Source organism: Mugil cephalus, chromosome 23 (genome assembly GCF_022458985.1).
Source record: "Mugil cephalus isolate CIBA_MC_2020 chromosome 23, CIBA_Mcephalus_1.1, whole genome shotgun sequence".
NCBI lineage: Eukaryota > Metazoa > Chordata > Actinopteri > Mugiliformes > Mugilidae > Mugil > Mugil cephalus.
In genome coordinates, this window is record NC_061792.1 from 14086605 (window position 1) to 14112376 (window position 25772).

A 25772-nucleotide genomic window follows, 5' to 3' on the forward strand; every position below is an offset into this window, starting at 1 on the left:
TACCAAGGCCGTGAATAAACTTTCATTTCACAAGCTGGTTGCAGCCAAAAGTGACTCGCACTCAATTAACTGAAATTGAAATTGTGTTGGAAATGTACAATAGTAGTAGAATAAACGATGTTTCCTTAAGTTCAATAATTGTTCTCAATGAACGTTAATTTGCTGACGTGAACTGGCGCAAACTTTACATCATATTCATGTAGTTGTGTAAGAGTGTGATGCAAGAGAAAACATAACTCACACAAACGAACACTGAAATTACAACAAGTAGCAGAACGAGTGTCTCCTGAGACACAGTGATTTATTAAGAAAGTCTACGTCCTCGTCTCTTTGGTCTAAATGATAAATAAACACGAAACCGTCGTATTTAACTCTTTTATTTGTGCCCTGAAAGGATGAAAATATATTTGGGAAATACATTTATATTCCCGCAGAAGCATTTTCTTTTCAACTTAATTTTAAAAAAGCTCCCTCCTCCCTTTACTCGCCTCCAGCTTCGACACCACGTCCCTATTTTTAACTGGAAATGTCAAAAAGAGGCTGAGTTTCCACCTCATCGTCAGGAGGGGGCGCTCCGTACACAACTATTCAAACTCCAAACCGGATCGCTCGACCTGTTTGGCTTTGAATTCAACTCAAACGTGATTCATAAATACGTGCTGGTGAGTAAACACTGTGCAAAGTGCAGCGAGTTATTACCATATTTCTAGAACGTGCACATGACAAAGTCTGAGCTGTGGCAGCAAAGTTCATTAAGAGGCAGATTTAACCAAACGCTACAATGACAGAGACAAGATTAGTAAAGATTAATAATGATAATAATGATAAAAAACGGAATGAAAAAGGTGCATTGAAGGGGAAGGGACCTCATCCATCTTTGGATCTAACGTTACCTCATTAATTCCCCTCAGAACAAACTTAAAGAAGAGTATTTAAAATGCATCACATTTGAGGAACCAGAGCAGCAGTTTGGTATAAAAAGATTGATTTCATATAAAAACATTTTAAGACGTGAGGAGGAAAATATCTGGTGGTACTTTGTGAACTAAAGGGACATTTCTGGTTTTTCTGATTTCCTCTAAAAATGATTGTTGACAGTAATGATCCAGGGTCTAAAAAGGGTTCAACACGTCAAATTTAAGACGTTTTAAGGTTTTGTTAAGGCCATAATGGACACACACTCATTTCACATCCACACTGGTAGAAAGAAGTTCTGGAATTACTTAATTTATGCGTTTATAAATAAAAGTAACGTCAACACATTGTAAAGATTTTAGACTTTAAGACACGTTAAGACCCCGCGGAGCAAGAACTTTAACACAACATCGATTCTGAAAAGGATCTTGTACAAACCTACCGCACAGTGATGCACAAAAACCTCAAATCAATGCAAACATCATTTTAGATCAGGGGACTTTTTCAGGCCCAGGACCCAAAACTGATGGAGAGATACTTGTTCTATATTAAACTCCGCCTACATTATTATTAATCCATCCCTTCACTAAAATATGTTGGATTCCTTTAATTTTATTTAAAAAGGCTTTGGTACAGTACCTGCCCCTGTTACACACCTGTTTTTTTAGCCCTTTAATTAATCTATTAATCTATTAATCTAAGTTTCGCTGTAAACACAGGTGCCTGTTGAGTATCAGTGGCGCCACCTTCAGACTCTGGGCAGGAAACGCAGGTTGATGGGCTTTGCGGGGATGAGCAGCGTCCGAGTTTTGGGCTCCACGGCCGGTGCGCCATCTTCAGGCCGAACCTCGTACTGCTGCATCAGCTGCAGGGAAGTCGACACACAGTTTTTTTTAATCGACCTTAAAACACAACATTTTAGCTTCAGTTTATTTTGTGCCTCTTTCGCTTTTACTCACCCTGGACAGGGCGAAGTACATTTCCATCTCGGCCACCCTCTTCCCGACACAGGCTCGCACCCCGACGCCGAACGGGATGAAGCTGTACGGGTGGTGCTGGTAGAAGCCGGCCGACGGCCTCCCACACTGGCCTCCCGGGGCCTCGGCACGAAGCCACCGCTCTGGGACGAACTCCTCCGCGTCCGCAAACTCCGCCTCATCGTGAGTGACGGCGTAATGACACAGATGGAACTGAGTCTGGAGACAAAGAAGAAGAAGAAGAAGAAGTTGACGTAGGAGCGACGGACGGCGTCAGAGCTACGTCCTCCAGCCTCCTACCTTCTTCGGGAACCTGTAGTTGTCCACGATCACCTCGTTCTCCGACACAAAGCGTCCGTTACCAGGAACCACAGGATACAGGCTGGTGGAGCGACACGTACAGAGTGTAAATGTAGTTTCTTCACATTGGAACAGATTCAGATAGTAACACTGCATGTTCAAACTCAGCCAAGGTGAATCAACACTCTGCTATGTGACAAAATATTGGGTAACAAAACAAATCTGGGCCAAATGTTCTGTTGAAATCAGAACATAGAGTCAAGTCAGTAAAGAGATTTCTGTTCATATGGGCAAGTTTCCTCTCTATTTTGATGTTTTTTTGTAATAAAGTCTCTAATTTCTAATTTTGATTTATTTTATTTTTTTCAATGTCCAAGAAAACCAGGAAAAATTCTGTTTTTTTCTGCATAAATCTCTTAAACAACTTCAGCACTTTACAAAACTACGGAAGCTAAACTATGCTAAGCTCAATAACACAATAACACAAAATGGCTGATTTTAGTGACTAAAAATGACAAATTTGACCATTTTTCTCATAAATTAAACCCTAATATTCCAGAATGAATGATTTTATTGTGTCAGGGCTGAGAGATTTAAAAATGTAGGTACAGTGGACGTCAATGGGACATTTTTAGTGGTTGATTTTAAATCTGATGCTGCACAAAAACTAATAATACAATCAAGTCAGTATTTTAGATCATTTTAGTCAAACCCAAGACTGATTTCAACTCATGAAATTGGCATTTAAAGGGTTAAAATTCTTAAAAATAATTGAATTTTTGGTAGTTTTGTAAAGTGCTGAAGTGGTTTAAGAGATTTATGCAGAAAAAATCTGAATTAATCTGTTAAATTTTTTTGTAACTTAACAATTTTCATTAGAATTTTTAACAGTGATTGAACAGTTACAGCGTCAAGATACAGGAAATTTATATTCTCCATCGATCCTTCTTACATTAATGTCCTTTTTGACTGGTGATGGTGTTGGTGTCCTCGTCTGTCCTCCTATAATCAATCCATGTTTCCCACTTCATTTTAAATTGTATTTCCCGTAGACCTAATTTGTGCGTAAGTTTCTCCATTGTAAGTATTTCAATGCCAGTTCACACCCACTGCTCCTTAGTCAGTGGCTCCACTTTATACCACAGTCTGGTAATTACTTTTTTACTTGCCGGTAAAACTATTTTAAACAAACACTCATCTTTGGTTTGCATCATATCATGTGTCAGGTTTCCCAAATACATGTTTGGGGTGTTGAGTTTCCTATTACGTTTTGTGAACTCTGCCATATTTAATCCCAGTACCCTTCTAGTTTTTGTTGCTAGAAGAAAAAAGTTAGACAGTATTTATTCCAGTTTTTCCAGCTGTTCTCGGACGCGGGCGTTTCTGTCTGCTGAGGTCTGACAAGGGAAGTAAATTAAACAGATGTCTGAGGGCAAAAAACTGCTCAGATAAATTTCAGCTCAGATTTCCCAGAACACCAGAACATATTTTCCCGATAGTGAACTCAGACATCTTCACACACCCTGTTTGGAAAACATTACAAACATTACACAGAAAAGTCACAGCTTGCACAGGAGCGACTGAAAATGATGTTTGTCCAGAATCATTTCCCGCTTGATGCAACGCTTTCTATCATCCAGATAGAAGAATGCAAAACAACTTTAGTTGAACTTTAGTTGCCACACAAAGTGTTGGTGTTGGAACGTCCCCGGATGTGTTTCCCGTTTACGACTTGTGACTCATCTCACCGTAGCGTCTCTTTTATGACAGCCTTCAGATAGGGCATCCTCGTCAGGTCGTCTGTGGTCGGCTCCCGCCCACTGGGACACACTGAGGTCACCTCCCTGTGCAGTCGCTCCTGGGCTCTGCTGTTTCTGGCTAAACGGTACAACGCCCACGACAAGGTATTGGACGTCTGAGATAAGGAGAGAGGAAACGTGCTGAGTAAATATAAAGTGTAGTTTTCACCACGGAGGCAAACAAATATAACCTCCACTTTTCCTACATCTGTTCTCGCTTTTAAGAGGTTAAATCTGCGTCCACGCGGCACAAGGTCGGACCTCAGTGTTTTCCCGTTCCGTCTGCACAGCGTGCACAGTGTGCGATCTGAACGCTGAGATTTGTAGACCTGACAAACACGTAGCTGGAGGCTGAGCAGGCGTCTCCGAGCGACAGGCCGGTCTGGGCATGCAGCCAGCTCTGCTACGGCTCGCGTTGGACGTGACGGGATCATTCCTGAGCTTGTGTGTGCTAGCAGGAGCATGTGTGTTGTCACCAAGAGGCTTCGACTTCTGCTTATGTTTGTAATGCTCTTTTAGTGGGTTTTATTTAGAAATAAAAAAAAGGAATAAAGCGACAGCCAGTTCTGCATATTGATGTACCGAAGAGTTTTTGCACGTCTCACTTCCTGTTATCTGGTGTCACACGATAACGCAGCTGACACACATTAATAGATTAAACATTTGTTTATTGCAGCATCCTCCTTTTGACGCAGTTAAAAAAAAAAAACGTGTGTCTGCGCTGAAGCTTTTGTATCTAATCTACTTTCAGATGCCGACTCTCATGGCGCTGGTGATAAAAAACCACAGCGTCCTGTCTGAAGCGCGTGCTGCAAAGACACGATCACGGTGCAGCTTCCAGATTCTTCACTTCACCCACAGGTGCAGTTTATGTGTAGAGCGGTTTTACCTGCTCAACACTACAGCACAAACTGATGGAGAGATTAAGTCGGGAGCTTAATATGTTGGTAAATATATACGTTATTATTATTCATTAAAATATTAAGCCGTGGAACCATGGAAACCAAGGAAGATGATATATTATAATCAATCATGACGTAATGTTCCTCTTTTGTTCAGCTCTAATTAACTCATTTAACAAACCTGTATTTTGGTTCCTGTTTCCATGGAGGGGCCTGTTCCTGTGCTTTTCTTTCCAGCTAATCCACCGAACTAATTCCCTTTTAAGCTATAACAGAATTCTGTCTGTGCAAACATATCAGGTTTGATGTCTGAAAAGGAGCCTTTTGTCAATTGTCTGCATCCGTGCGTGTCGCATTGTAATCCGACACACAATAAATCCCCCGTGAGAAGGGAGCAGGATCGAGGCCGAGCTGAGCCGTCGAGGTAAAGTCTCTAACTTATCCTTGACAGCCGGGCTCATTTAATCAGACCAGTTTTAAGGCTACAGAGGAACTTTAAAACGAGCATCGCTTTCCCGCTTTAACCGAACGCGTCGGACATTTAGAGCGAACTCACGGTGTCGACTCCTCCCAGCAGCAGCTCTGTAACGGTTATGTAGATCTCGGCTCTGGTGAGCTTGTTCGATGACAGCAGGTAGGTCAGGTACATGCCTTCTACGGGCTCACCGCTGCGCGCCTGAGCCTCCACCTCAGCGACTCTTCGGTCGATGAGTGTCTGGGCTGCCACAGAAAAACCACAGGTGATTTACTAACTAAGCACAAAGCTGGAACACGGTGCGATTTCTCTGTGGTTGCGGCTACACACCTACATCATAGAGGTCGTCCCAGGCCTGGACGAAGCGCTTCCAGAAGGGGAGGACGCCGCGGCTCCAGCGGGGGAAGAGGACCACGGTCTCAGACATGGTCAACATGTCGCTGACGGCGTCGATGAAGCGCAGGGTGCTGTGGGGGATCTCCTCCTGCAGGCAGCCCAGTCGGGTCTCGAACAAGATGGAGGAGATACCTGCAGGGTGAAAGTCAGGATTCAAAACCGGGCGACCGCCGACCTCAAACCTTCAGCTGCTGCTCCCGCGGCAGCTCCCACCTTCAAAGCCGAACTTGTAGAGCTCAGCCGGCAGATCTGGGACCGTGGCCTGGTCCTGGCTGCGGCTCCGGAGGAGCTCGATGCGGTGCAGCAGGTCGGAAACCACCTGGTGGATGACGGGGGCGTAGGCTGACACCTCCTGGAGCTTCAGCATCTTAGGGTTCAGGACGGAGCGCAGCCGGTACCACTCTGGTCCCGTGCTGTTGGTTAAAAGACAGTTCATCAATAACACTGAGGGGGGACCCATAACGGAGCCCTGAGGAAGTCCTTCCTCATTAATTTAATGAAGATAGCTCATACTGACTCCGTATGCAGCCCGTAGGCCTGTCCCCTCAGCTCTCTGTACTCCTTCCAATGAGGCAGCTCCGCTCGGACCGGGTATCGACCTTCCTGTTGGATCACCTGGGCGATGAGCTCCGGAGACGCCACATTGACGATGTCGAACGGCCCGAACCTGGAGCGCCAGATGGGTCCGTACAGACTCTTCTGAACGCCCTGGAATTTTACATTTAGAAGCGTCGCCTCAACAATACAGTTGTTCCTCGTAGTCATTTAGTTTGTACATGCAGTGCTGTAATTTACACTACAAATTTACAGTTGCTGTTAACCAAACACCCTATTGCATTATTTGTACATCACATACACTGGAACAGGATCTGCCTAATTAAAATGTCCCTATGTATATTTGTGTATATATATATATATTCATTGTATTGCCTTGTGTTTGAACTAATCATCACATTATTCCATTATCACGTTCATTTTATATTTTATAAACTGAAACATGTTAAAAACAAATTAAAAAGTAGCGTCATTTAAACACTGCGAATGAATACAACACACCTGGTATTACCTTTAACTTTCCCTGAAAGAAAAACACATGCAAACATACTCACAGCGCAGAACTACAAATACATGAAACGGATGCATATGTTTCAACACTTCAATCTGCGCCCAGTAACTAAATCACGGTGAGAGATGACGCTCTGCAGATTTACCTGCAGTAAGTGACTCTTGTCCGCGTATCCTTTGACAAACAGCCAGTACAGAGTGGTGGAGAGACGAGGCCCCGGCAGGTCATCGATGCTCTTCGGTTTCACCGCCTCGCTCGTCGCCTGGACGCTCAGGTTCGCTCTGGTCGAGGCGGCGGAGGCTCCGCGTCGGAGCGGAGGACCGAGCCGAGGAGCTCCGCGCGTCCGGGAGCAGAGCGCGGAGAGCCGCAGGTGGGAGGCTGCAGCCACCGGGAGAGCCATGGTAGATGTGACAGAAAAATAGGATTGTTTGACTTTTTTTTTTCTCTCTCCTTGTTTCCATTAGTGGGCGCACCAGTTTAACAACAGAAATTCCATTGTGTGCGCCACCCCGAGGCTCATTTTGGAACTGCATGAAATATTCCATAAACAGAGAGAGTTTGTAGATTAATTTAAGATTTATATAAGACTTTTTATGTGCAGGCTGTGGTTTTAATATTCTGCAGTGCTCCTGAATCAAATTTGTAAATAAATTTGTACATTCCTTGTACATAAAAACCCAAATACTGTCTCTTCTCGTCATCAGCTGACTCATTCAGAAAGACAAAGAAGACCTCTGAGAAGCTGAGAGGATGAGGAGAAAAAGATCCCACACAGAAACCAATGCAACAGATGCTTTCAACACATTTGAGACATTTTTAAACTTTTGTTTATGCAACGTCCTCTTTTTAAAAGAACACGCAGACGACAGGAGAGTCGGTTGTGGGTTAAAAGGAGAGCTCTTACCACAGGTCTGCTTGTGTGAACATGAGGCTGAATGTTTTATTTTAACGTTTCCAGCAAAACAAGAACATGTACTTTTTGTTCGTGCTGTCCCATCTTAACTGTGATAACACCGGACTGAATGCAGGACTTTTCCTTCAGTCTCTGACCTTCGTCTTTGTCTTGTTATTTGAATCATGACGACAACATCCTGAATGAAGCTCTAGATCAGTGACGTCTGGACGTAGGCGCTCATGGCGTCCCGTACCTCCTCTCCTAGAAGAAAAACACAAACTGAAACCAACCGAAGGCCCCTGATGAACACAAAGAGAACTGACACCAACCTGTGGTCAGACACCTCAGAGTAAAAGACAGACGGCCTCTTGCTGTAATAGCTTTACGCAGTTTCTTCTGAGGTCATCTTCACAAACTTTAAGAAGTCCTTTCAGTGGACTGTTGATCAAAAAATAAAATAAACCAACTCTAGTGAATAATCAGCTTTCATCGCCTTTAAGAGATTATATTTGGTGTCTTGAATTTGGAAGAATGAGGAGAACAGATCAGAGGAGCATGAGCGCATGATCTGATGCAGCTTTTATGGTTACACCTAAAATTAAGTAATAAATAAAACTTAAATTGCCAAAATACTTAAGAAACAATGATTTTTTCTGTTATTCCAGATGTAATTATCACTGCAGTAAAACGTTTCGTCTTAACTTGAAAGAAATGTTTACTTCCGGATAATGGAGAAACTTTTTTTCTAAATTTTTAGTGATTAAGTCAAATGAGAGGAAATTTTAAGAAAATATATTAGTGGGTTTTAAATAGTAATAATAAAAAAATAATAATCTTGACGATTTTAAAAATATTTTATTTGCATATCATTGAGGATAAAGACAATGCGCATGCGTCCACGTACTTTTAACGTCTCTCATTGGAACAATGTTCCGCCATGTTGGTTTAACTCATCCTGAAGAAGCTGCACATCAATAATAAAAATAACAATATAACTTATGATTAATTTAGCAACTATAATAAATATCACTCGTCCATGTGGCCACTAAAGCAAATCACGTCCCTAATGCTAACACGTAGCATCCTTAGCATACAAACAGCAGGTTAGCTCACCGTTAGCTCTAGTCGGCAGGCTACACGTTTCCGGTCACTTTCTCTTCCAAATGCGACGTTTTGCTTTTCTTTTTCCTGGTGTATTTTCTAATAAAAGCACTGCCGCACAGGCCGCGAGGCGTAGCAGCTTTCACCGGCGCTCCACGATGTTTTATGCACAGTAAAAAACAGTGAAATGTCGCTGCAGTGCGTCGATTTCCGCTAACGTCTCTTCCAATTTTGAAAGTTTTATTTTGAAGGCCTGTAGCGGAAGTGTTAGCGTGCTTTGAATCTAGCTGTACTGTTTTACCTTACAGCCTGAATTATAACTCATATAATTTTAGCAGATGTTTGGATGTTTCTTCACTAGAGATATGTGTAAATATTTAATGTAATATTTTGACATTATTTTATGTTTCCATACAGTTATTGACCCCAATACTTCGGGTGTAACGATTTCAGGTGTAGCTACAAACTGTGGCCACCAGAGGGCAGTGAACAAACAGGCTTATCAATCAACCCTAATTATTATGTATTATTTTATTTATTTGTCTTTCTCAGTTTAATAATTGTCACCTGAAATGATCTTCTAATTAATCACATCAAGGAGAATTTACATTTGTATTTTCCTAATTATAAGCTGTGTTTTTTTTCCATAAAAAAACAAAACATGCTCATTAAAAATACCAACAACGTGAAATAAATATCTTTTATTGTTTTCATTGTCATAGTCATAATTGCTATAATTATGAACACAGAGCTGTTGCAATACTCCAGAATTTTGCCAAAAAACAGCAACCATTCGACGGCACCGCTGCGTCTCTCAGGACCCAACCATGCATAAAATCTCCCATTTAAAAAAAAGTAAAATAAAAAATATATATTAAAAAATTATGCGTACCACTGATATACAGATCTGATATAAACAGGCGCATTGGTCACAAACCAATCAGAATTATAAACATGGCTTCTTTTACAATACACAGAGACCAAACATGAGAGATATAAGTGTATTTTTGTTTTTCTTTAAAAAAAAAAAAAAAAAAGGGTACAATTTAATTTTATACATTTGTACATTTTCTTTTATTATTATTATTATTATTTTTTTAGACTTTATTTTTATTATTTTAACGTTCTCAACCTCTACAGTCAGGATGCTCAAGGCATTTTGGGCGCAGTGTCCAATGAGCACAATCTGCAGTAAATGCACATTTATAAACTCACACAAACATACAAATTACACACACACGCACACACTCTCTCTCACACACACACACACACACACACACACACACACACACACACACACACACACACACACTGAGGAGTGGCAGCAGTGGCTTTAGACACTAAGGAGAGAACTACAGGTGTATCTTGGCGTTTGAAGGTGTTAAATACTGGTATCGAAGAGTTAATCCACTGTGGTGAACGAGGCCACCTGGCGGTAAAAATGAGACATTACATTCATGTGAAGGTTAACTGAACCATCAACACACACACTCTCACTCTCTCTCTCTGTAAAAAATAAAACAAACAGTCTTTAAAATGTGCAAAGAAAAGGTCGCTGGGCCGAGCCGGACGAGCGACAGCCGACGAGGAGCCGTGGAAAAGCCTCAGTGAATAATGGATAGTGCATAATGAGGGTGCGTATTAAGGTTTACCAGTGCTGGCGGCGTTCACAGCTCAACGTCCACCTGGACCTGACAGTCGACCGTCAGCCGCCTCAAACTCAATACAACCATGAACGCTTTCATGACTTTCTTTTCCATAGCTTTTTTTTTTTTTTTTTTTGTCGTCTTTTGGGGACACGTACCGTTGTGAAAAAAAAAAAAAAATGCATCATTTCCAGGTTTCCACAACCCGCGTGGACGTACGGACGCATTCACCACCAGAGCAACGGAGGCTGGGGAACCTTTCAGAGTAAGAGCCTTCAGATTAAGAGACGGTGCAGAGATCTGCAGCGTCTCTGGGGGAGAGGAACTACAGCAAATTCAAAGAACCGGAAATTTCCTGCACGTGGATGCGTGCGGAGAAAAAGACGGGAACACGAACAGTACCATGAACGCACCATCACAAACCCAGCGACGAGGATGAAGCTGTGTTCCCACCCAACATGGAGCAGATGAGAAGGTTTTTAGTTTGTACCAGAGATAATCACAACAGATGAAACAGAGTCCTCACCGATACTGTCAGTAGAAGCCAGATTATTATTATTATCATTATTATTATTATTATTGTAACGTGAGCAGCTACAAACCAGCGTTGGCGAAAGCGGAGCCGTCTGGTGTGTGCATAGTTGTCGATGCTGAACCGTCTGAACCGTTTGAGGTTTCGTCTAAAGCGACGGGTTTTTTTAACGTTTTCGATTTGGCAAGAACGGAGGACGAAGCTCTGAGAGGCTGTAAACCAGAAGACAGAACTAAACCCTAAAAGACGTGGCAGGACAAACGATTCTGATCAACAACAGGCTCTTATTTTGGAAACCGTCTTGGACTTCCTGTATGTGTCCACACTACAGCTCCTGCCACTTAGAGCGAAAGGCAGAAATGAAAGGCAGTTTATCGAGGAGGCAAATCAACACAGAGACTCATTCCTACCACGAGCTAAGAAACAGAAAAGGCACACGGCAAAGAACCAAGATGAGGAGGAGGAGGAGGAGGAGGAGAGGAGGAGGAGGAGGAGGAGGAGGAGGAGGAGGCGTAGCGGACACAGACGAGGTGGAGGTGAACGTTTCAGGGAGTGTTCTCTGCATCTGGGAGTCGTCTTCTTCTTCTTCTTCTTCTTCGTCTTTAGCAGCGGGCCCAGGTCTTCGCCGTCGCTCTGGGTTTTGGCAGGAGACTACATTCTGGGGGTCGGGCCCCGCCCCCGGCTCCGCCCCCCTCTACAACTACCACCACCACCGCCAACCAACCAACGCGTTTGAAGAGAGAAACCGTACAAACATGAAAAAAAAAATGGGGAAGAAGTGCTGAATTCCTCCGTGTCTGAGAAGAAATTAAGGTGCAAGTTGTGGAGAAAAATAAAATAAGAATTCTATGGCAGTCTCACGAAAACTGAGACAGGAGGAGGAGAAGGTACACCCCACCTTCTTCCAGCCTCGTCTTCCTGGTCCAATGTGGTCTCAGAGTGGAGGAGGAGGAGGAGGGAGGCGGGGGGTCAGCTCTCAGGGGGCCGTGGGATGAGGGGGGGGGGCTAATGTACAAAGATGTGCCTCAGTAGTTCATCAGCAGACGGACGCTGCTTGGTCTCCACGAAGATCCGCTTCAGGAACTCCCTGCAGTGGTCCGACACGTGGGCGGGGAGGACGGGGTTAGTGGGCTGGGTGGCGATTTTAAAGATGGCCGCCATGGCCTCGAACTCGGCCCACGGGGGGCGCTGCGTCAGCATCTCCACCACGGTGCAGCCAACACTCCTGAAACGAGGGAGGAGACGTTCGTTTTCCACCTTTACGATGAACAGTGATGAACGGAGGGAGGAGTAAAGGGGTCTCACCAGATGTCGGCCTTCCTGCCGTAGCCCTCCCCGCTGATCACCTCAGGACTCATCCAGTACGGGGTCCCCGTCACCGACTTGATGCCTGTTCCCGACAGACAGATGGTCTGGAGCCGCCGGCTCGCTCCAAAGTCTCCCAGCTTCACGTTACCCACCGAGTCCCGGAGGATGTTGGCCCCTGGACGGAAAAAGACGCAAACACCTCAGCCCCTCGTTCACTTCGCCAGCTTCGCCTTCAAAGTAAAAGCTTCTCACCTTTTATGTCCCTGTGCACGATCATGTTGCTGTGCAGGTACGAAACTCCCTCCAGGATCTGGCGGGTGTAGCGGCGCGTCACGTTTTCCGTCAGCGCCCCGTACGACTTGAGCTGGTCCTTGATGGAGCCCTGGAGGAAGAGGAAGGATCAGAACCGCTCAGAACACATTTAAAAACCCCGGGAGATTCCTTCACGTTAACACAGGACTGAGCGCTCACTCCGGGCATGTACTCCATGAAGATGGAGAGCGTTCGCTCCATGGAGTCCCGCAGGCAGCCGTAGTACTGGACGATCCGCTCGTGGCACAAGTTCTTCAGGAGCTGGATTTCACACTCGAGCGCACTCACCTCCTAAAAAAAAAAGACAGAAAAACCGGTTATTTTGCTTCATTAACACGTAACAGTAAATTCACAACACTTTGTTTCTAATTTCCTCATCTTTCTACTGAGTCTCGTCTCTATCTGGTATATGAGGAACTGTTGTGAAGCTCTTTATCTCCTCCAAAAGTCACTCGCCTCCAAATATGGTCATATCCTGTCTGTTGGCGACCGATGGTGGAAGTAGAAAGAAATCTGAAGCTAAACTCTTCAAAAGTGAGCGGATATTCTGCCTCTAGTCTGAGTTTATCTGAGATAAAGACGTTTAAAGTCGTCTCTGAGAAGAAAATTACAGCTCAAATTAGCAAGAAAAGTCAAAGATGAAGGAGAGGAGAGGGGAAGTCAGACTCATCTGAGTTGGAGACGATCAGCAACGGATCAAAACATGAACATTTAACCTGATATTTATTGATGTTATATATGTTGATGTGATTATATGAGATGTTCTGGAGGATTTGAGTAGATCTGGTTTTGGTTCATGGTGGTTTCCAATAAAAACATCCATGATTTTACAATGTGAAGCTTTAAAATGAGCCAGAAATCTCCACTTCAGCAGCTCTGACACAAACCAAACATTAGTCATTTATTCCTAACTACATTCTGCAGGAAATGTATTTAAATTAGCTCATATTTAAGTCCTCATTCGCACAATTAAATTTAAATTCACAGAAATAAATGACTGTATTTATGTGACTGGAGACGTTAAATCTTTGACTCTATTGTCCTGCAGGGTGAGACACGTACCTTGCTGGTCTCTGGACTCTCCGGGTCAAACGGGACCTGTTTCACAGCCAGTTCTCGTCCGATGTCGGCGTCGTAACACAGGAAAACGCGTCCGAACGCCCCCTGACCCAGGAGCTTCCCCAGACGCCAGTTGGTGGGAGCCCGTGGAGCTGGACACAAAGACATGAGACGCACTGAGCATGACGGGAGGGAGACCTGTTGGACTCGCTAGGGGACGGGTAGGGGGTCAGGTTTTAAAAACTCGGCCCAAAAACGGTTTCATTTTAAGGCATTTTGTGAATTTTGGGGGGCTACGCTAATTACTAGCATTAGAATTAGCACCAGAACTCAGCTTCAATCCACCGTTAGCATTAGCTGACAGACTCAGAGGGGACTCACAGCGGCTGGGCGGACTGATGTCCATGACTGAGAGGGTGGGTGCCGTGGTGGGGTTGGGGTTGGGCTCGATGTCGCTGCCCCGCCGCGGCCTCCTCGCCGGCCCGGGAGCCTCCTCCAGGTCGGGGGTGAAGACGCTGCTGCCGCTGCTGGTGCTGGGCGACTGCTCCGTGGGGCTGAAGTTGACCGGCGAGCGGAAGCCGTGGACCTGCGTCCTCCGAGCTCGAGGGAAGGTTTTCCTCCCTGCACAGACCAGTTTTAGTTTTAGTTCAACCCCAAAGCCACGTAAAGTCGGGTTGTTCAGCGGGAGAAGTACCCACCGTCACTGTAATCCTGAAGGCCAAAGGGAATGCCGTAGCGGCGCGGGTATGTCCCTCCTTTACCCGACTTCTCAAACACCGGGATGTCGTACTCTGCAGAGGAAACGAAGGGCGACCACTTGTTATTTCATCACGTTTATGCAGAAAAACCTCTTACGTGAGTGAACTATTAAACATTTCCTACCGGGGAAGTCCTGATGGTTGTCTGGGTAGCTCTGTGCTCGGGGCATCCTGGACTTGGGGTAGTCACTGCAACACAAAGGCAACAAATAATAATCAGTAACTTGTGTCTTTATTCTTACAGTAGGAGTGTATTTAAAATGTCCTGACCTGTCCAGTGGGCTGTCTAAAGACGGACAACTTCCAGAGGCAGAGTTTTCTGGGCTGCTCATAGACAACGGGTCCAACATCTGGAGAAAAGAAAAAAGGAAAATCAGGAACGCTCCGAGCCTCGTCCTCGCTGCAGTGAAAAGCTACGAGCCGCCGGTACCTGGTCCATGCTCTCGGGGATGAACTCCCCCTCGCTGTTGATGCTGGTGAAGGAGCCGTTCCTCGCCACCTGGTGGAGGGCGTCGGGAATGTACCCTGGAGGAGGAGAGCTGCGGTCTGTCGAATGGGAGCCTGAGGGAGCGACGCCGATGAGGATACGATTAACGTCTCAAAACAATCTGAGGACAAGCTACTGCAGGGAGGCTGCAGGGAGCAGGCAGCGACTGGAGGAATCTCAATGTTTACGTATATATAAACAGATTTTTATATTTTCTGTGCAGGTTTGAATATCAGACGTCAGTATTCACCTATTAACGCCAGCATGCTCTTCTTGTCTGCAACCCTGAATCCTGTGTTGTCCAGGTCCTCGTGAGACAGCAAGAGGTCCATGTTGGAAGAAGACGTCTGAAGACACAAGAAACACATTGTTTCTGTGAATTTATATTTAAATATGCAAATGAGCTGATTTGCATAAACACCCAGAACAGAAATCTGAATAATGGCTTGTTTCATTTTGTTACATATTAGATTTCCAGGTATTTACAGAGGAGATTTAGAAAGATGAGTAAATTAGAGGAAACAAAGCGTTTTTTTAAACTAGTTTAAATGACGACGTGTTAATGAAGCAAAATTTAAAGTTTAGGGGGAAACTTTATCTGAATCGTTTGTACCTGGGAGGAGATCTGAAGCACCAGGAGGATTTTCAGGCTCTTCATGTGAACGCTGCGGTCCAGCAGCTCTATGGCCTTGTCCAGGTCGTCCTGAGTCGTCAACGGGATCACCAACTAGAAGAAGAAGAGGAGGAGGAGGAAGAGGAGGAGGAGGAGGAGGAAACCAACGCGGGTGAAGACGTCGGCCGCTTCAACTCAGAATGAAAAACCGTCCCTGTTCTCTTCCTACCTCATTGTTCGTGTAGTGAAGGTCCATCGTCTGACCGAAAGCCACCTTAGCTCTCGCCCTCAGGTCCTCCAGCTTGACAGGACGAGGGAACTGCAAGATCCTAGAGAGAAGAAGAAGAAGAAAGCCAGAGGTCAGAGGTCAAGTCTGAACTCACAGCCTCAAACTGGCGGCGCAGGTCATTTCCTCACCTCTTCTCCCCTTTGAACTCGAACTTCACTCTCACGTCGTTCTGTCAAAGGCGGCAACAAACAAACACGTTTAACGCAGAGCAACAAACAGCGGCTTCATCATTTCACTGCAGAACGTTAGACCCGTCACCTGGTTCTTGGGCGAAGAGGCTTTGGGTTTGGCCAGGTCCGACGGGAACATGGCAGGACGGCTGGAGCGGTGCAGTTCGGCCAAGTCCTGCATGATCGAGTTCAGCGCCTCCTGCTCATCTGTGACACAATAAAGCTTTAAGTGATGGAAACAACACACACAGTATTTAAAAATACACCGTTCCAGCTCTGCAGCAGCAGCAGCAGCAGAGCTGCATCTCCACACAGCAGGATTATTGTGAAACCGAGATGACAAAGAGCCATTGTTGAGGAAGGAAAAACACCTTCCTTGAGTCGTAGCTATGTCAAAAGACAACTTCTGGCTCTGTGCCCAAAACGTAACACAATCTCACGGTGCGAACACACACGTACCCATCATCGTGGCACGCTGATTGACCCAGGAGGCCAGGAAAGAGGACTCTCCCATCAAAGAGATTCCTTTCTCCTGCAAAAAGGGGGAAAGAGAAACGTTCAAAAAGCCTGAATCCGCCGATGACGACTCATTTTAATCTCAGCAGCAGCATCACAGCGTTCAGACGTTCAGGTTTTTAAAAGTGAACTGAAAACGTTTTACATGAGCATCAGAAATCTGCAAATTAAACAACGAAGCAAAACAAAAGTCAGAATAGGAGTTAAGTATCAATAAATGAATACGTTTAATTAAAGCGCTCATCACACGCTGCTGTTATATCATTGATAAGTGTGTTGGTGGTTAGTTGCAGGTTTGAAGAAGTGACTTTAAAGACTTGTAATGGTTAAATATAAGACCTACACGTCGTACAGAGGAACAGAAACACAACAGGCTGAGGCCAGAGGAGGTCGATGCAAAATGTGCTCATGTCTAAGAATGTTTGAGGCCTTTTTTTTTATTTTAAACCCTGGTTCATGTGGAGTCCTGACGTGACATCATCAGTACGAACGAACAGACGGTTCAGGTCACGACGGCCTCTGCTACGAATTAATCCTCCTCCTCAGTGAAAGGAACAAACCTCTGGAACTATTTACCCCCAGAAAACAGACCCAGCAGAACTGAGGACGTTTCGTGAGCAGCAGAGACGTCAACACTTATATTTGTACTTTATTTTAACTTGTTCTTTCATATTTTATTGTGTGTAAATAGCTTCACTGCCCTGTTGTACGTGTCTTATTGTATTTAAAAGCAAATAAGCAGAAGTTAAAAGTCTCATTTATTTCCAGCTGTCGTATGTGTCGTCCCTGTTAAATACACAATAAAATGAATCAATGAATTAAAGCGTCAGCTCAAATAAGGCGCCAGAGATTTCACGGAAATTATTACACAGATGTTCATCTATTTGTTCTGTCTTTTTTTGGGGGGGGATTTTAATTTAAGTCAGACTTTCTAGACTGATTTTTATTGGTGGTTAAATAGAAAACCTGATTCTTAAATCAGAATAAACTCTGAGTCAATCTCCTTTGGGCTTTTTGACGTTAAACTTTCTACTTCTGATCATACACGTACAAAAACCCAACGTCAAATCCTTAGTAAACGAATTAAAACACAGCACTGATTCAAAACCTGATAAATTTAGAGCTTGTATGTTGTGATTTACTATCTACAACGTTATTTTATGCATGATTATACGTTCTACTGTTGTCGGTGTAACTGTAACAAGCTTTTTAATATATTTCTATGAATAAAGTTTTATTTTTTGCATTTTGAACATTAGATTTAGATCAGATTACATCTCTATTTGTGCTGAAGAGCTAGAAATCAAAAGCCTCTGGTCACAGCTAAGTTTAAATGCTCATTAATTAAGTTTAAACTGTTATGGGCCTCCACTGGTGGTAATGAACTTGCTAGAGTCAGGTGAGAAGAAGAAGAAGAAGAAGAAGCAGAAGAAGAAAAAGAAGAAGAAGAAGAAGACCCCGCAGCATAACAACTGTTGCAAAGCAGATTTGACATTAATAAACACACCAAACTGTTCATAAAGACTGAAATACGTCCCCAAAAAACACAAGGATCCGGGCATAAACAGCTGATATGTGAAGCTAAGTGGTTAGCACTGAGGGACAAGAAGGGAAGTCCAGGGCTAAAGTTAGCTGCTAGCCGCATAGCTTTCTGCTATGCAATTAAACGTCCGGGCGACACCGTTTCTTCGTGGTTACTTTACCTGGGCGCTGATTATCTTCGTATTCACGTCCTCATCCACAGGGCCGGTGACAGGAGCCCCGGGCCCTGCGGATAGCCGTAGAGGAAGCAGAAGTTTGGCCCCAACTTCCTTCACTCGAGTCCTGCAGGGCCACGACGAAGAGGCCCGATGGCTGCCACTTTAGCCCGATGTAGATTTCCAGTGAGGAAACGGTGACAAGACAACGATTCGCCCAACGAAGTGTCGCCGCGTTTGTGCAGTAGCGACTAAAAAGTAGATTTAATCGAAAGCTTTCATTTTGTAGTACTTTACAGCCTGCTTAATGGCAGCTTCGCTCGCTGTTGACCCCACAGTCGCGTCAAGCTGGCGGTGAACGGATAAGCTCGTACCGGAAGTGGTGAGATTTTGCTGGCAAAATAAAAGCACGAAACGGGTAAAAACACTGTCGGTGTTGTAACTTTGAAAATCGTAAACCGGAAACAAAGTTTTTCATTTTGTCGTGTTTGACAGATCTAAGGCTGGATGTGTCCAACAAAAACACAGTCTGTGATGTCACAGAAATGCATTAGTTTCCTGGATCACACCGAAACCTGTCAAATAAATACATGAGGCAGACTTACTTATATGTATGTAATACTTATATCTATACACATGTACAGCTCTATTTTCATTTATTTATAGTTTATTTTTTATAAAAACAGGTTGAAATCCTGCGACTTGACAAAGTCAGGGTTGTATTTGAAATACCTGTGTTGCTTGTAGCTTCTCATCTGTTCTTGGCAGTCTGGCAAGAATTTCGTCAGGAAATGTGGGTCCCAAAAACCATAAACTGTTGATTAAAACTAAGAAGTTTGGTTACTTCGTTGGATATCATGACACAAAGCAATAAATATCTGTTATAATGTTTTTAATGTTAAGAATAAGACGAGATAAGATTTAGTATTTTATTTGTCACATGCACATTTATACACAGAACAGTACACAGTGAAATTCACCTTATTGCTATAAAACTCAAGCTGTATTTATTTATTTTTATCTCAATCCAGAATGTTTATGTCTTGTTTTATTCCTTTACATTTTGTTAATTTAGATTTTTATTCTGTGTGTGTGGTTTTTCAGTTTTCTGTGTACCTGCAGCCAGTAGAGATAAAATAAAAAATTAAAGGAGGGTTTATACAAGTAGATGATTCTGTTTTTGTTTTCCAGTGAATATGTTATTTATAGGTTTATATATTTTTTTTTATCTTAGATCATTCCTGCTTTATTTGTTAATTTCGTACATACTTATAACTTTCATCACTGCTGCACATTTTCCATTTGTGTGATTTAAAATAATAATCCACTTTAATCAAAAACAACTCAAATGGTGGAGATGAGTTTTGAAATTTAAATGTATGGATGGGAAATTTTCCTTATAAAATATAAAGACTGACAATGGTACCTCATTTCTTTTCTTTGAATTCAGAATAAGTAATAATGCAACCACAAAACATACTTTCAGATTCAGTTTTACCAAAGGAACATTTGTTATCGAAGTCAAGGAATTTGTTGCGTAATATTTTTTTAAACGTGATTCTCTGATTTGTGACACGAGATAAGGGGAACTCTTACTCTGAAAGAGCCAACTCCTCGTGGCGTCACTTCCGCTTGATGTCTCTCTCACAACATCAAGCTAGAGGTGCGGCTAAAAGCTAAAGCTACATCTATTGTCAACACATTTCCCAACACACGCAAAGGGAAACATGTCAGACACGGTAAGTTGTGAGTTTGGACGAATCCCAACGACTTGTCGTCATTTAAAAGGACGAACGTGTGTTTTTGTGGTCGCTGCCTCGTATGTGGTTATCTAACATGTTAGCTGGTAGCTCATGTAGCTTCGGGCCTCAGATTAATTTGCTGATAGCAGCTTTGGTTTCAGTTCATTTTAAAAGTTCTGGCGTGAAACTACCAGCCTCGTGAAACCAAAACATCGTACGAGAGAATCGGTGTTGACACGACTCGTTAAATTGAGCCTCCGGCTTCATTTGTAACGAGAGTGTGTAGCGATTAAATGTCTTTTCCCCTCTGTTGAGCTTGTTTATATGTGTTGTGTTGTTTCAGGAGACAAAACCATCCAGCCAAGACGCGGGGGATAAGAAAGATGGAGAGTACATCAAATTAAAAGTGATCGGTCAGGTGTGTATAAAGGGTTTAATCTATGAATATATATATATAAATCAACGTGATGGTCAGTACACATGTGCAGACACAGAGAAACACATCTAAGTAGTTGGGTGCATGTAGCTACATGGTGTTTTTACAGCATATGGACAATATTTACACGTTAAAACCTATGTACTGACTGATTGAGCTACTATGAGCATATTATACAGATGGATTTGTGCGTTAAATGTGAGTAGAATATACACAGGACTTCATTTACACCAGAGGAGCTGACACATGATAAGTTACACAATACAAATAAAGTGAGTATTAAATAAGTAATAAGCAGTATCTACCTAATCCTACTGAACTAGTGCAGTATTCGGTACGTAGTCTTGTGCAAACAGGTTGTTTAACGCGTGTGTGCAGGACTGTGCAGAGCCGTGGTGATGGTGTAAGTCTTTGGTCAGTGATCGTTTGTGTTTTTGTTTTTTTCCTCCCTACAGGATAGCAGTGAAATCCACTTCAAGGTGAAAATGACGACACATCTAAAGAAGCTGAAAGAGTCGTACAGCCAGAGACAGGTAAACGCGCGTCACGGGAACCTTCTCTCCTCTGAAATCCTGTGTGTACAAAGGCGCAGGATGGGATTTATGTAACCAATGAGCCGTGACAACAACCAAATATGTGTCGTCATGTGTCTGTCTGTCTGTGTGTGTGTGTCTTATAGGGTGTCCCAGCCAACACGCTAAGGTTTCTGTTTGAAGGGCAAAGAATCGCAGACAACCAAACTCCAAAAGAGGTAAACGTGTGTCTCCTTTTTCCTACGTACATTAATCTGAGGAGTCTTGTTTTTCTCTACCAGTAGAGTTGTGAGAATTTAAGGGGTAAAACGCCAAATTTTTGGCATCTTAAAAGAGAAAAAAACACACACAAGAACAGTATTTTGTCAAAGTAAGAAAGATAATTTGTGTAGCGGGAGCATAAATGTTGTGTAGGTGGTTAAGTTGCGCTAATCACTTGCTAATTTGCGTCTCCGCTGTGTTTTGTCAGCTGGGGATGGAGGATGAGGACGTCATCGAGGTGTATCAAGAACAGACCGGTGGATTTTGGAACGATTAAGCATCCTGCGTTTCTTAAAAAAAAAAAAAAAAAAAAAAAAAGAATCTTTTTCCTATTTTGTATTTTATTTTGTATGTACGTGCGTATTTTTTGTTCAGTTTCAAACCATCTGGATCAAAATGGACTCGATTAGGGCTTCCATGTGTGAGGGCGGGGAGGACGAGAGACTGAGATGAGGAGTGGGAGGGGGGGGACACGGGGACACGGACGGCGGTGCAGGGACGCGTTCGCTCAGCGTGAGTGCTTCATCTAAATTTGCATATTTTATGTTTCTGTAATTACATAACGCGCGTAAAGGAGCAGCTCATCCAGACTTGACCCGACGACACAGAAAAACACTGAAGGAGAATGAGTTTGGACTTTAGGATTTACCGTCAGACGTAGATTTCTCGATGCACTGTTCCTTTAAAGCTGCATTTCATAAGCTGGCATCATTTCCCTATTATGCTTTTTATAGGACAAACAGGTTTGATCGCGCTCTGTTAATCTGGTCGTCAAAGCTGCTATTATTTCTACGCAGACACTTCATTCCACATGCGTTTCTCACGTCTGAGGCATTTAACACACACTTCAGATTCACACGCCGGACACGATCCTCAGCAGCTTGAACCATTCGCAGCCTGTGTGCGTGTGTTTGCGCCACCTTTTAAAAAAAACTGCACCATAATTAAATTGTAAAGTCATGTTAATAATTGACCCGTCATGTTTGAGATTTTTTTAAAATGCTAAATGTGCTTTACTTGTGCGTGTTGTATTCAGTACCAGTGTTTGGATGATATGCCATGTGTGTCTCCGGTGTCGTCGTTTATTTATATTTAAGGGTTTCATTCTGTAGTGATGGATCAGAATATATATATATATAAAAATATCCCCGTTATAGAAATATTTTTGCTCGCTGAACTCGGATCATTTTATCCTCCTGCTGTTGGTTTTTTAACGTTTTTTCTTACTTTGGCTTTGGAATGAAACTCTTAACCTGTGTACTGTGTGAAGATTAGCAGCAGCCCTGTCACTGATTCATTTTGGAAATTAGTCTGAACAGGTGGATGGAAAAGTGAAGATATTTGCACGACCTCTGGGACGTATTCAAACATGCACCGACTGTCCCGCGATCAGCCGCCTCTACTGCCATCCGTGTTAAATATGTTTCTAAATGAAATGCACTTCCCAGAGGCGTGTCCTTCAAAGAAAAACCAATAAAAATAAAGACATAATGTAGTGATAATGTGCGTCAGCTTTGTGCAAACCCCCCCTCCCTCCCTCCCGAGGCAGCACAGGCTGTGATTTGAGCCATAACCGTTGATCTCAGTGAGGTGAAGGGACTGATCATCACCAGAGGAACATTGATGCAGATGGTTTGAAATTTTGGAGATGAGCTTTTTGCTTTTTTTGAATAAAATATTTAAGAAAAAAAACAAAACGTTTTTTTTTTTTTTTTATCACGTAATTTAAGCAACATTTATTACACAAACTGAGTTTATTTACATGGTTTTAATTTACAGCATCACTGGTAAAAAAAAAATTAAATATGTATAAAGTTACACAACACAATAGCTTATATCCACATTTTATCATCATTATTCCAGTAATATTTCTAATTGCACATTTGAGTCATTTCTTCTGTAGGTGTGTTAGGAACGAGCAACATGGCGTTAAGTCTGACTGCGTCCAGGACATGAGTCATTCCGTCCATCCTCCCCTCAGGATAAAACCAGATGACTCACAGACTGTGGGCACTGACAGACTTCAGGCAAACACAAATCACAACTTTGCTTTGCATTTGATGTGTGAGCTCCTCTCGTCCACAGATCACACGCGTTCATGAGCCTCGAACGCGGGGTTGTCTTTGCCCACGGAGCCGGACATCAGCGACGGCAGAGACTTCTGCCGCAACACGTGATCCCTCAGAGACAGGTTGTTGTTAGTGTGGGAGCTCTCTGGTAGCCTGTATGTGCAGTAAATGACCCCGGTCACAACCATCAAGGCCGTGCCCACGATCCCCACCCCGATGCCAGCCCCCACGTGCTGTGAACGAGGCGCCCGGGGCATTTTAAAGTCCTCCGTGAAGTTGATGGTCTGGTTGGTCACCACTGAGCTCAGGTTCCACAGCAGAGGCACCAGCGACATGAGCGCGGCTAGAAGACACAGTCCCCCGGAGATGATGAAGGCCGGCCGGATCAGCAAATGGCTCCTCACCCTGAAGAAGACGTTCCTCAGTGCGTAAACGCCCCCCGCGTTCCCGCACAGCCCCACCAGCACCGACAGGAGCATGAGGACCTGACCGGCCGCGATCTCCGGGGGCGTGAAGTCCTGCGTCAGGTCGATGTAGGTGCAGTGCATGATCCTGTAGCCGTCGCTCACCACGGTGCGGGTGTAGAAGCAGGTCCTCCAGATCCCCACCCACGCTACGCCGGAGCTGATGAACTCTGTGTCGGGCACCTGCCACACCCTCCACTGGACGAGTCCAAGGGCCACGGCGGTGAGCGTCCACCCCACGCAGCCCAGCCACAGAGCGCCCAGCTGGGCGTGGGCGGTGTGGGCCAGGTACGTCATAGCCAAGCCTCAAGCCCCCGTCCCAGCCCTGGTCCCCCTGAGCCTGCACGTCATGTCAGAACTTCTTTGCAGGTCGCTGTTTTGTAATCTGGGTCACCTGGAAACCAGCGCCCGCGAGGAGACACGGAAAGAAACGCGGCTGTTAATGAGCTGAAACCAAACACCTCACACCTCAACAAAGACAAAAGGTTTGGATTCTTCCTCTGTGGTTAAAGCCTGGGAGGCTTCCTCCTGAGACACACACAAAACAAAACAATGTGACGTGTTAGTTTGGTTTAAATAAAAAAAGCATCTCTTCTAATTCCAGCGGGCATGTGCGCACATGTTTGCATTAAGCCGCCGAGACGCTGCAGTGATAATCACTGGATGCAAACATGTTGACTTTAACTCTATTATCACACGTGTGAGGGAGGAAATACATTCACACGAACAACTTTACAGTTCAGATTGTCTGGAAAAACAACTTGGAACATCACAAGACGATCATAAAGTTTTATTCAGTCACGATCATGGACGGATTTCTGCTCACTGGTCACAGCATTAGAGCAACACACAACAAGATCAAAGTGTTAACACCATAAATTCATTAGAGTTTATTACTGATTCCATCTAATTCAATCTACAGGAAGTCAGTGTGTGTTATCACCTTGTTTTTTGTTTAGCTTTAATAAATGTACGAATTAATATGCTCTCATAGAAAATAACTTTATAGAAATAACTTTTTAGTCTGAGCTCAGTGTTTAAATTAGATTTTACTTCAATGTTAATAGTGACACAAGATGTCTTCTACTCTTAATACATAATATAATATAATATAATATAATATAATATAATATAATATAATATAATATAATATAATATAATATAATATAATAATGAAGCCACCACGCCTGGTCGCCTACCTGAGCGGTCTCTGCTTGGATCTAGTTTCCGTGGAGGAACCTCGTGAGTCCGCTCCAACCTGAGACAAACGAATGAAATGTGTGTAGAAGGACGGGGAGGATTTTTATCCACGGCCACGGAGCAACACTTCCTCCTCCCGCTCCCAGTGAAAGAGACGCGGTTTTCCGTCACATCTGCGGGGCTGTAAATGATTGACAGGACGCAGCAGCAGACTCCGACAGAGACAGATGATAGCGGTGATGTATAATACCAGGGAAGGAAAAGTAACAAGGAAATAATGTGTGGGTGCGGACGGATAATAAATATATAAATATAATAAAAAATACTTTAATGATATTTAGTCTGAAGGAAGTCAACACAAAATTAAAACTCTCGATAACATATCATAAGATAAGTGAATAATGAGGACGTCTTTTTATGAGCTGAAAAGAAAAACATGTATTTTTTTTAATGAAATATTGTTCTTTAATTCTAATAACTTCTCCTCGTGTCTCCTTCTCTGCAGGAACCGGATTAAAATGAGCCTAAAGTATGAAGATATTTCTTTTTCTTACAAGAACAACAAAGCTACTTATGCAACAAAACAATAAACGTCTGACCTATAAAACGTCCCAGTACAGAGAGAATAAATAGAGCAAGAACCAGGAAGTGCAGGGTGCAGGACTGTGACAGATCTGGGGAGAAGACGCGTGTTAAGAAATCCTGACATACACCCAAAGAAAACTTAAATTTGTTCCCGGAAATCCGGGACTCATGCGGCCTCCACTAGCGTGACTCTTTGTTCTCCAGCTCTGCCCAACCTAAGCAAACAGTTACTGCTTTCTACCGGGTGGTTCAAAGGTCACATCGTGTTT

At 43.6% G+C, this 25772-nt stretch overlaps 4 protein-coding genes across 5 annotated transcripts; 1 reads left to right on the forward strand and 3 right to left on the reverse strand.

Annotated features, from left to right (window-relative positions):
• Positions 1-268: 268 nt before the first annotated feature.
• si:ch211-113j14.1 (sterol 26-hydroxylase, mitochondrial) lies at positions 269-9023 on the reverse strand. The gene is made up of 10 exons (XM_047576888.1): positions 8839-9023; positions 6976-7986; positions 6282-6472; positions 5978-6177; positions 5699-5896; positions 5450-5613; positions 3941-4107; positions 2193-2274; positions 1875-2111; positions 269-1780 (listed from the first exon to the last, which is right to left on the reverse strand). Exons 2-10 carry the CDS (start codon positions 7228-7230, stop codon positions 1664-1666), a joined length of 1611 nt encoding a protein of 536 aa, XP_047432844.1. The 5' UTR covers positions 7231-7986; positions 8839-9023; the 3' UTR covers positions 269-1663.
• Positions 9024-9512: 489 nt separating this feature from the next.
• On the reverse strand, positions 9513-18586 carry map3k2 (mitogen-activated protein kinase kinase kinase 2). Its single transcript, XM_047576844.1, has 17 exons — positions 18220-18586; positions 16460-16532; positions 16089-16207; positions 15959-15999; positions 15771-15870; positions 15542-15655; positions 15179-15275; positions 14872-15002; positions 14712-14791; positions 14566-14630; positions 14382-14474; positions 14065-14304; positions 13687-13835; positions 12784-12915; positions 12565-12694; positions 12310-12487; positions 9513-12229 (listed from the first exon to the last, which is right to left on the reverse strand). Exons 2-17 carry the CDS (start codon positions 16512-16514, stop codon positions 12010-12012), a joined length of 1944 nt encoding a protein of 647 aa, XP_047432800.1. The 5' UTR covers positions 16515-16532; positions 18220-18586; the 3' UTR covers positions 9513-12009.
• Positions 18587-19814: 1228 nt separating this feature from the next.
• sumo1 (small ubiquitin like modifier 1) lies at positions 19815-22324 on the forward strand. Its single transcript, XM_047576946.1, has 5 exons — positions 19815-19952; positions 20299-20373; positions 20847-20924; positions 21071-21142; positions 21394-22324. The coding sequence occupies exons 1-5, from the start codon at positions 19941-19943 to the stop codon at positions 21460-21462; spliced, it is 306 nt and encodes a 101-aa protein (XP_047432902.1). The 5' UTR covers positions 19815-19940; the 3' UTR covers positions 21463-22324.
• Positions 21454-25201, reverse strand: LOC125001023 (claudin-34-like). 2 transcript variants are annotated; one of them, XM_047576935.1, is made up of 2 exons: positions 24918-25201; positions 21454-24112 (listed from the first exon to the last, which is right to left on the reverse strand). In XM_047576935.1, exon 2 carries the CDS (start codon positions 24013-24015, stop codon positions 23272-23274), a length of 744 nt encoding a protein of 247 aa, XP_047432891.1. In that variant the 5' UTR covers positions 24016-24112; positions 24918-25201; the 3' UTR covers positions 21454-23271. The 2 variants fall into 2 exon arrangements, with proteins under 2 accessions (XP_047432891.1, XP_047432890.1); XM_047576934.1 differs by having other exon boundaries at positions 21454-24246; positions 24918-25200.
• Between the last annotated feature and the right edge of the window lie 571 nt (positions 25202-25772).